Raw genomic sequence first — 10421 nt, 5'->3', positions numbered from 1 at the left:
CCACGGCTTGAGTCAGTGCAGCTTCGTCCTCAGAGTAACACCCTTGGTCTTCAATACTCTAAAGAGGTCTTGTGCAGCAGATTCACCTAATGTCTTTTGAGGCAGACGTTCATGGAATACAACCCTGACGCACACCTTTCCTGATTTTAAGCCATGCCGTATTCCTTTGTTCTGTTCACACAACTGTCTCTTGATCCAAGTCCCGAATGAGCGCACCGAAGGGCTGTGGAATACGCATTCTCCTCAAGGTTATCCAGAGGGACCCTTGGGAACCAAACACCACATCACTCTTCTGTTCACAACTCCTAGATGGCATCTTGTGTCCCTCAGAGTTAAAGCCCAAGTCCTGACAGCAACCCACAGGTTTCCATCACTGGGTATCCTCTCACTCCCGGGACATCCCTTACGGGAGTCACACTGTCGGCCTCCTGACTGCTCTGCAAACACACCAGGCACGCGCCTGTCTTCGAGCCTTTGCTCTCGCCGCCCCCTCTGTCCAACGGGGCACACCTTCGCCTCCTCCAACTTGAGTCAAGTGGCATCATCTCCATGAAACCCCCTCTCTGACACCTTGCTATTTAAAACTGCATCCTGCAGGCCTGCCTCACATTCTCTAGCCTTACCAGCATGGGTGAGGAGCAATTGTGAGGATGGCGCAGGCCCGTGCAGTGTTCCTTTCTGTGATGCACAGGGTGGCTATGGGTGGGAACCAACTCACCACCTAGAACCTACGATACGTTTACCCAATCCAGTCAGCGGTGTGGATGCAGCCCGACAGAGACACCCATTTAACTGTTAAGTCCACTCAGTCAAATTTAACATGACATGTGGAAAGTAAGCCCATGGCCTTGCCTCTCACATCTGCCCTGTGGGTCACCATTCTTGACCTCGGGATCATCCCCCCACGGCCCCAGAATACAAGGACTACCTGCTCTTTCTTGCAAGCTCTCTTCAGGGTTGGAAGGACCACTCACCCGGCTTAACGGAGCAAAACACCCCCTCCCCCCAGCATCCCTCACACCCACCTATCGATAAGTCCTACCAATCGGATCCCTGCCGCTCCAATGTTGCAGGGTCACCCCTCTGTTCCGATCTGTCCTTCCTTAGTTCCCAAGTTTTGCAACAACATCCTCACGGGTATCCCCCACCCCCCCACCCCCCAATCCAACCCTCTGAATCCACTCATCACGAGGTAAAACTGAAATGGAGTTAGGGACAAACACGTTATGTCAGACGGACAGACAAAAGCAGGCGGTTCTTGATGCTATGCTTCTTAAAGCAACTCCATCCGGCTCCCCCTTCCACCCAAAGGATAAAGAACAAAGTCTTTACTGAGATGCCCTCCATCATCTGGCCTCAACTCCCTCGCTGACACACCCCTCCACCCCTTGTATAACGCGCTCGGCCCTCCCAGGTCCTCAAAACCAAACCGAACTCACTGCCATCGAGGGATGGACCCATAGTGGCCCTAAAGGGCAGGGGAGAACTACCTTGTTTCTGACAGCTATAACTCTTTGCAGGGGCAAAGTCCCGTCTTTCGCCCCCAGAGCAGCTGGTGGTTTCGAACTGCCAACGTCATGGATCACAGCTCAACGTGGAATCACGACACTACCGTCCCACCAGATGTTATCACCTAAGAAATCTGGCCAGAGCTCCCCTGGATTATTCCCTGCATGGTGGCGCGGTGGGTTAAGCATCGGCCAGAAGGTCGGCGTTTTCAGCCTGCCAGACGCTCCGTGGAAACAGAGGATTTCTCCCAAGTTGTCTCCCCCAAATATATGCGAGACTTAGCTGCTTGAGAATGACTGTACACTTGGAGGTCATCAGGAATAGATTGGGGGTCATTCTGAGTTATCAGCTGTCTAGATCAAGCAGACACCACTGTTTATCCCACAAGTAGGGCCCACTCCCTTCTGATAAAGATAGTAGTTGTCTGTTTCCTTGTAGGAGACACCAGAGAGGTCAAACCCACCCAAGGATGACCAAGGTTAGGCTGCCATCATGAATCTAGGGTCTGCCCATCTTGTCACATGTATACCCCTAGACCTTCCCATTCCTATGGGCACACCCCTAGCTCATCCCTTCCTGTTACACTTATGCCCATCATACATCCCCTCCCTACAATGTGTATGCTTATTGTACTGCCCCTTCCTGTGACGTGTGATTCTGTATAATCATGTCCCCCTAAAGGGAGATAATGCTTGGTTAGCAATAAAGAAGAGGCTCTCTCCGGCTCCCCCGGGGTTCTCCATCCCAGAGGCTGCTCCTGCTCTCGTGGCCGGGTTCCCCCTACCCCCAACCACCCCGCGAGGACCAACAAGCGGGGCTGAGGTGAGCAATGCTACCATGAATTGTGTCTGACTCCGTTTATTCCGATCTCTCCTCTAACTCTCATGCTCTCTATGACTTTACTATAATCCTTACTTATTATCGCTGTCCAATGGCGCCTACCGGACCTGTGATGATTTGCGGGGACCCCCCTCTCTCCTTTAAACCCCACAAACGACGAGGCTGTCTCCCGTGAGAGACCGCCCGCCCCATGAACCCCCAAAGGCAGTTCTACTCGGTCCTACCAGGTCGCTGTGCGTCGGGGAATCGACTCGACGGCAGCGGGCTTCGGTTTATGCTCCCGCTACCACCTCCTCCGACCCCCACGTCATCGGCCAAGGGGCCGGTCGCCCGGCCCAGGGGCAGTCCACAGAAGGACGCCTTCTCACAGAATACGGGCGGCCCCGTGCGCCGCCTCTGCCCCGGTCTGAGCTCCTGCTTCCAGCCCCTCCGGCTCCCAGCCCCCTCGGACCTGGCCCCCGGCCGCCTCAGCCTCCGCCGACCCGGGCTTCCGCCGACCCTGGAGGCCACCCGCTTTTGCACTCACTTGTCCTCGTTGTCGGACATCACGCCCGCGCAGCGGAGCCCCGGCTCCGCACCTCCCAAGTGCGCGGACGCTCCCGAACTGCGCGCCTCCGGCTCGCGCGGCGCCACGCGGAGACTGCGCCTGCGCCGTGACCCAGCGGAAAACCACTTCCGGGGGGACGGAGCGGAAGTGCGGGGGTGCGCGTGCGCCGACTGGCGTGCTCGTGTTTCCATGGTAGCCGGAGCAGCCACCCAGCTGCCGGCTTTAGTCCCGGAGATCGGGACTGTCCGGACGAGGGGCTGCTCTCAAGTTGTGGTTTCTGCCTCCGCCGCTCGCCCGCCGCTCTCCGCGCGGAACGGGCGCCCAGACGGGTCTTAACTTTGGGATGAGGCTTCAGCTGCGCCAGCTGACCCCGTGGGTACCGTCGTGACCCCAGCGATGTCAACGCTCCAGTTCTCCTGACAAGACGCCCGATACCGAGTGTGGACAGTCAGCCTGGTGCGTCAGGGTCGGGAGATCGGGCACCGTCACCCACTGTCTCCTGCGGCCGCGAGCCGCGACCCTCGCTCACGGGTGGGATTAGGGCTGAGGGGCCAAAAATTGGGACTGGGAGACGGGGTGTTTTATTGCTTCTTCCCCTCCTCAGGGCCCTCCCATGGCTTCCCAGAAGAGGTTGGGGGCAGTGACCAAAAAAACCGAGTTCGGGCGCGACCCCCCGCAGGCCACTTATACCCCAGAGACCTGCGAGCTGCTCCGAGGTCAGTGCACGGAAGGACACGGTGGTAGCGGTTGCTCCCTGCAAGCCAGTCCCTGTGGTTTAGCGAGATTGGCATTGTTAGCTGCAGTCTGTGGGTTCCTCTTAAGCACAACAGCAGGAAACACGGCCAGGTCCTGTGCAGCCCTGACAATGACTCCATTGTCTGAGCCCACGGTTGCAGCCTTCTCATCTCCCCGAAGGCCTTCCTCTTTTTCCATGCACCATGTCCTCCTCCATGGCTAGTCGCTCCTGACAAGTCCAAAGCCCGTGAGATGCAGTCTCGCCTTCCTTGCCCCCGAGATTTGTTTCTTCTTCAGCCCACAGTACTTTTCATCGTCTTCGTCAGCGCCAGCCTTCAGATGCATTGATTCTTCAGTCTTCCCAATCCGATGTCCAATTTTCACAGGCACGTGAGGTATTTGAGAGTACCCAGGCTTAGGTCACCTTCGTCCCCAGAGTCACATCCATGGGCTTAGCAATAGGGTGGTTCCTTTCACAGATGTCTGCCCTACTGTTTGCTGTGCTGAAAGTCAATGGGCTAAGAGGGCTAGGGTCCCTAATTCCTGGGTGTCCTTTAAATCACCCTTCCAACTTCCCCAGGGAACACTGCCGCCGCCGCCACCACAGCAGAGCCACTGGTACTGCCCTCACAGTACCAAACAGTTCCCTCCTCACCGGGCTCATTGGATTTGCACCCCACTCTCCCTGGAGACTCCGGGCTCCATGGGGGGCCTGTGCCTGTGTGGGCTGGCCACAGCAGCCCTAGCCCATGCTTCATGAATGCTTGCTCATTCATTCCCTCAAAAAAACGTTTTTTAAGCACCTACTATGTGCTTTCGGAAACCCTGGATGGTACCAACAGTCAAGTACTTGACTAATTGAGAGGTTGGCAGTTCAAACCCACCTAGAGGTGCCTGAGAAGAGAGCTGGTGATCTGCTTTCTTTTTGTTGTTGCTTTTGTACACTTTCTCTCTGTTTTTTTAAAGAGAACGTTGGTTAAGACTTAACCAGGGCAAGGACCAACGGAGACGTATCATCCCGATGAGGGTGACCATGAGCCCAAGGTCACAATGGGGACACGGGTTTTAAAAAGACATGGGCCAGTGAAGAATGCCACCAAAACATGTTTGGCATCAGATCAAAGTTACCAGTGGAACTCCCGAAGTAAGATTGGTGGCCATGATTGGGACGGGTGTATGGCCTTAGAAGAGCTTACAATATTGGTTCAGAGGCCTTCTGACCAAGGCAGTGAGGGATTGACTCATGACTATGGGACCACCACCCCACCCCCACCCACCCCCGACTTCTGGGTGATCTGCTCTCAAAAGCCCACAGATTTGAAAAATCCCTGCAGCACAGCTCTCCTCTGCCAATGTGTGGGGTCACCATGTGTCAGAAACAACTTGATGGCAACAGGTTTGTTTTTTCGTTACAATGTGCTTTGGATACTGTTCCAGGTGCTGGGATACAGCAGCTAACAAAATGGGGAATGGGGGAAAGTGGTCATAGTGCTTACAGTCATGGCATGGATACGCCATCTGTTAAGAGGGCAACAACAAGGACCCAAACAAGTTCGACACTGAGAATGCAATGGTGACCTGGCTTCCTCCTGGAGGGGGGTCCGGGGGCGTTTGGACGCAGAGTGGTGGGGATACGGTTTCCATTGAAATGAGGTGGAATAACAGCGCCTGCCTGCAGCCCGCTTGGTCTCACAGAGGGGTTCTCTTACAGAGATGATGAAGGAATCCAAACTGACCAGCTTCCAGCAGCGTCACATCCTGTACACCATGAAAAGTAAGAGGTGGGCAGCATGGGGCTCTTCCTGGCCCAAGGGCTTCTGGGCCACACTGTAGATGCTCTTCAACACGAAGGAGTGAGAGACTTTAAAAAAGATAAAGACACACACACACCCCTCTAAGAAAAGTATGGTGTCTGTGGTGTGTGCTGCCAGGGAACTGACCCGATGAGGCCTCTGCCAGCTTGGGCACGATGACGATGCTCCTGCAGGCTTAGCTCTAGCCAAGCTTCTGGAGAGGCCACAGCCCATGAAGACTTTCTGCCCAGCTGAGTAGTGTCAGCACACACCAAGCCCAAACGCGTGGCTGTCAGGTCGATTCAGACTCCTAGTGACCCCATGAGGCAGGTAGAACAGCCCTCTCGGCTTGCTGTTGGGTACCGTTGAGCGGGTCCAACTTACGTACAACAGACAAGAAACTCTGCCCAGTCCCGCGGCACCGTCCTCCCCATCGTTAAGTTTGAGCCCAGGGTTGCAGTCCTTCTCCAGGAGAGTTTTTCTCTCTCTCTGGCCTTCTACCTTGCCAAGCAGGATATCCGTTTCCAGGGACTAGACGCCCCTGGTGACATGTCCAAAATACACGAGATGTCATCTCGCCGCCCTCGCTTCTCAGGAGCGTCTGGCTGCACGTGCTCCGAGGCAGATGTGTGCAGTCCATGTGCTTTTCGAGATCCACCACCTGCTCCGGAACTCAATGGTTCAACTCTCCTCGGGTCTTCCTTATTCAGTATCCAACTCTCATCCGCATATGCCGTGAATAGAAGAGAGCATGGCTTGGGTCAGGTGCACATCAAAGGCATCCTCGCTCTTCAACCCCCTAGTTCTTTCTCCCAGAGTAGCTGATGGGTTTGAATCGCTGACCTTGTGACCAGCAGCTGAATGCTGACCCATAGTGGTAGTAGGGCCTGCCCTGTACTGGCTTGGGCAGGGAGACTCTGTCAGGCCAGGTCAGGGGTCAGATCTCCTTTTCCCCAGTGATGAAGGCAACACGGGCACCTAGTGCCTGGTGCCATCGCCTATGTGAACCATGTGACTCAGAAGTCTACTAATAGGGTGTTGATGAATCAAAATCTCTCTGAATCTCCCAGATGCAGCAATCTCTGAGATGGTGGTCTTAAGGACTGACATACCCATGCTATTATTATATTAGCAAGTGACTTCGAAGGAGACCATGACTCCTTCTCTGCTAGTTACCTGAATACTGCTGACTGTGGAAAACACCTGAGATGGGACCTTATAGAACACAGTGCAATGAATGTTTGTTGAATAAATAGATGAAGTCCTCAACAAAAAAATAGGGTGCCATCCATTTCAGTTCACAGATGCCTGGAATATTCTATTGATCTTTACACATGCATTTTTGCGAACTTCCCATTTCCCTAGATTCATCCTGCATGCATCCCATGCTTCAATTATTCCTGGATGTTTGCAGCTGCTCTCCTGTTGAGTCCTGCCCAGCAGCAAATGAAGGTCCCAAGAGCTCTGTCCTGGCCACACCGCTGGTGGGGGGCCACGCCGTGTGTCCTGTTGTGCAGAGGGTCGCGATGGGTCAGAACCCAACTGAATGGCGCCTGAACAGCATCTTCCACATGATTGAACTTGACACGCTCGCCCAGGCTCATTCTGAGGGCCTTTCCAACCTGAGGGACTCATTTCCAGAACCATTTATCACACAGTATTCCCTTGCGATCCCTGAGATTGTCCGTGGCCAATCCTTCAGAAGTAGTTCCTAGCCTATTCTTAGTCTGGAAGCGCCGCCGAAACCTGCTAGCATTTGAATACTGGTTACCTGGGTTCCAGCATCACAGTAACACACAAACCCCCAAGGCGTGGCAAACTGACAGGTGAGTGGGGCCAGCTATGCACAGGTGGGGAGACCGAGGTCTGGATTCCCAATTCTGTTCCTTTGGACTACATGTCTGCCCTTGTGCTAGTACCGGCTGTCTTGACTACCATGGTTGTAGAGTGGAGTCTGATATCAAAGCATACAAGGCTTCCTACATTGTTCTTCAATAATGCTTTGCCTCTTTCCTGTCCACACCAATTTGGGTATTCATTTCCCCAGCGCATCAAAAGCCGCCGGTAGAATTAGGGTCAGGAGTGGAGTGACTTTGTTCACATTGGGTCTTCCTACCTGTGACACGTATGTGGTCTGTTTATGGAGGTCTTCCTCATTCCTGGTACTAGCGGTGTGCTTGTAGTTTTCCTCGTGCAGATCTTTTACCTCCTGATGAGCTTCACTCCTACGTATTTTATCTCAGGGCAGCTACTGTAAATGGTCTTGTTTCGCCGATTTCCGTTTCAAAGTTTTCTCTGGTGTGCATTAGAGTCCCATGGATTTTTTTTATGTTGAACTTGAATCCTATTACTTTGCTTAAACTATTCATTTCTGTTGCTTTCTTGTGGAATCTTTGGATTTTCTCTATGTAGGATCCTATCACCTGCAAGTATCAAGGTTCCTTTCTTCCTCGCCAGTTTGAAGGCCCTTTATTTCATTTTCTTGTTTGATTGCTCTAACTAGGGCTTCCAGTACAGTGTTGAGTGAGTGGCAAGAAAGAGCATCGTTGTCGTCTGCCCAAAGGGGGATGCTTTGTCTCGCTCCATCTGTCACACCGACTGCTGGCTTTATGTTGAGACGTGTTTCTTCTGTGAGGACTTTATCAGGAACGGGTGTTCTACCCACTCCCGTTGAGTCGATTCTGGCTCACAACGACCCTATAGGACACAGAACTGTTCCACTGGCTTTCCGAGGCTGTCGGCCTTCACGGGCCTGCCTCATCTTTCTCCTGCTGGGTTCAAACCGAAACGATGGCGTGGTTCTTTTGGTGTAGGTCTTTGTGGACCACAGTGATTTTCTAGCCCTGCCTCTGGGGCTAACCCGTCCATTCTTCAGCCTCGCCTTCAGTGCAGAGGCACCAACGCTGCCCTCTACACCTGCTTCACTTGTTTTCCGGGATCTTTTTGTAAGGAGCATTTTAGGAAGCTTCGGACTACGGTCGCTCTTCTTTGGAGCAGCAGGGGGTTCAAAGCATCACCCTTTCAGTTCGCAGCCCAGTGCTCACCGGCTGCACCACCAGGGCAACACACACACACACACACACACACACACACACACACACACACACGACATCCACACTAACCCCTGTGACCAGCCCAGGAGAGGGCAGGCCTGGCACGTAGTGAGCGCTGGAGAGCTACAAGGACCTTCAGAAAGCTCCCAGGACGGTCCATCTTCCCACCACTTTTCTGACGCTCCCTTGTATCTGCTGGTGGAGCCCGGTGGCATGGTGGTTCCACATCTGGGCAGCCAGCAGCGGGAACCCCCCAGGGTGAGCATAGGCTTCCCAGGGGCTCATGACCACTCAGGCACCCACAAGGCGACCCTGTCCTAGTGGGCTGCTGCTGCCCAGTGGAATCAACCCGATGGCAGTGAATGCCACTGTGTCTGCGGAAAGGCAGGCAGAAGCCAGAGGCAAGCAGCAGATTGGGTTCTGAGCCGGGCTTTCAAGGAAGGGGAGCTGACCAGATAGGAGGAGTCGTGCCTGGATGGCCTAGGGGAGGCGTAGCAGGGACTTCGGCCATGGGGAGCAGAAGGGGGAGGGACAGGTATGTGTTAACACCCAAATGGTGTTCATCCATCCCACCCTGGCAGCACACAGGTGTCAGGAACCCAGCCTGAAATGAGAACACCAGCGTGACAGTTCGGTGAATACAGATGTTTATTGCAGCATTGTTTGTAGTAAAAAAACAAAAACAGAACCCTGGAAACCACCTGAATTTCTGCAACCAGGAGCCTAGTGGAATAAATAATGATGGAGTCTAAGGACTAATAACCAGCTATAAAAAATAAGTTATATATAAATGAGCCGATCTGGAAAGAAGTCCATGATAAATTAAGTCTCAATAGAAAGCCTACTATTGAAAATAACACAGTATGATCCAGTGTTTGACACCCAGAGCTCTTTGGATGTGTCTGTCTGTGAGAGCACTTAAAAGTAATTGTCCCCACCCCCCACTGCCCCTCAGAGAGCAGGGGAGCCGGGAGCCTCCTCAGTGCTGTGCGGCCCAAGGCTGGTGTCGTGGTGTTGATAATGAAAACAGAAAAGCCAGGCGGGTCTCGCACCAGACACTGCCCCCACTCCCCTAGGAGGAAGCACGCTGCCCCTGCAGTGCAGCCCGACGTGCAGCCACAGCGTGTCCCCACCCAAGCAGCCGGCCACCCCCGTCATCTACCTGCCTCCTATCCTGGCTGCCCGGCCCCACCTCCGGCCTGCCAACGTGTGCCAAGCCAACGGGGCCTATGCCCGGGAGCAGTTCAAGCCTCAGGCCATCAGTGAGTGAGGGGTGGCACTGGCCTCCCACCTTCCTCCTGGGATCTCGGGTCAGTTCCAGGCCGTAGCTTGTAGGGGTCCAGGATCAGGCGAGACCCGTTGAGTGGTCGTGAGCCCCTTCCCCTTTCCCAGACCCACCCGCTCGGCCGCCTGGCCTCACAGCCCCTCATCCAGGGCTCCTCTGCACACCCACCCATTGCAGAGCCAGCCCACCCTTATCCCCGTAGGCCCCTACACAAGCTCCTCCGCACCCACCCCACCCCCACCAGCTATCACCAAAGCCCCGGCTGCTTTCAGCCTGCTCTATACCCAAGCCAGGAGGGGGGCTGGCCCAATAAGCCAGGGCAGAAGCCCCACCCAGGCATCCTTGGGCCAGCCTGCCCAGTGGGCCCACAGGCCAGGTGTGGGCCCCTTCGCTCGTCCCGAGGCCACCTCTGGGCCCTGCAGGAGACGGGGAGAAGGAGAAGCGAAGGCTGCAAAGCATCCTTGCCACCGGGAAGGAGCCGAAGGAGCCAAAGGAGCGCAGAAGACAGGCCCCCGCTGGGCGCCAGGTGGAGCCGGCCCCCGAGGTGGACCGGTTTGAGGAGCGTAAGCCACTCTGGGCCTGGGCTCTAACGGCGGGGAGTCCCTGAGGGCCACCGAGGGAGAAAGAAACTCCACTCGGCCACAGAGCACCCGCCCCCC

General features: G+C 54.8%; 2 protein-coding genes across 2 annotated transcripts in view; one reads left to right on the top strand and one right to left on the bottom strand.

The window, feature by feature from the left end:
* Window positions 1-2972, bottom strand: part of POLR2F (RNA polymerase II, I and III subunit F) — a 9328-nt gene extending 6356 nt beyond the window's left edge. Inside the window, exon 1 of the mRNA XM_004700246.2 lies at window positions 2876-2972. Coding sequence (XP_004700303.1) covers window positions 2876-2895 — 20 coding nt within the window. The 5' untranslated portion in view covers window positions 2896-2972. The remainder of the gene's footprint in view (window positions 1-2875) is intronic.
* A 144-nt stretch (window positions 2973-3116) lies between these two features.
* On the top strand, window positions 3117-10404 carry CUNH22orf23 (chromosome unknown C22orf23 homolog). Its single transcript, XM_004700661.3, has 5 exons — window positions 3117-3352; window positions 3501-3612; window positions 5343-5405; window positions 9554-9739; window positions 10185-10404. The coding sequence occupies exons 2-5, from the start codon at window positions 3510-3512 to the stop codon at window positions 10367-10369; spliced, it is 537 nt and encodes a 178-aa protein (XP_004700718.1). The 5' UTR covers window positions 3117-3352; window positions 3501-3509; the 3' UTR covers window positions 10370-10404.
* Window positions 10405-10421: the final 17 nt, after the last annotated feature.

Source organism: Echinops telfairi, unplaced genomic scaffold (assembly GCF_000313985.2).
Source record: "Echinops telfairi isolate 266 unplaced genomic scaffold, ASM31398v2 ScPeMD7_2;HRSCAF=8, whole genome shotgun sequence".
NCBI classification, from domain to species: Eukaryota; Metazoa; Chordata; class Mammalia; order Afrosoricida; family Tenrecidae; genus Echinops; species Echinops telfairi.
The sequence above is the reverse complement of the archived record's forward strand: the minus strand, read 5'-3'. Positions and strand labels throughout refer to the sequence as shown.

Excerpts from the sequence above, each read along its gene's own strand:
- CUNH22orf23 (XM_004700661.3), top strand. The coding sequence starts at position 3,510 with ATGGCTTCCCAGAAGAGGTTGGGGGCAGTGACCAAAAAAACCGAGTTC. Across the intron at positions 3,613-5,342 it reads GACCTGCGAGCTGCTCCGAG|AGATGATGAAGGAATCCAAA; the intron begins GTCAGTGCACGG and ends GTTCTCTTACAG. Across the intron at positions 9,740-10,184 it reads GTTCAAGCCTCAGGCCATCA|GAGACGGGGAGAAGGAGAAG; the intron begins GTGAGTGAGGGG and ends TGGGCCCTGCAG.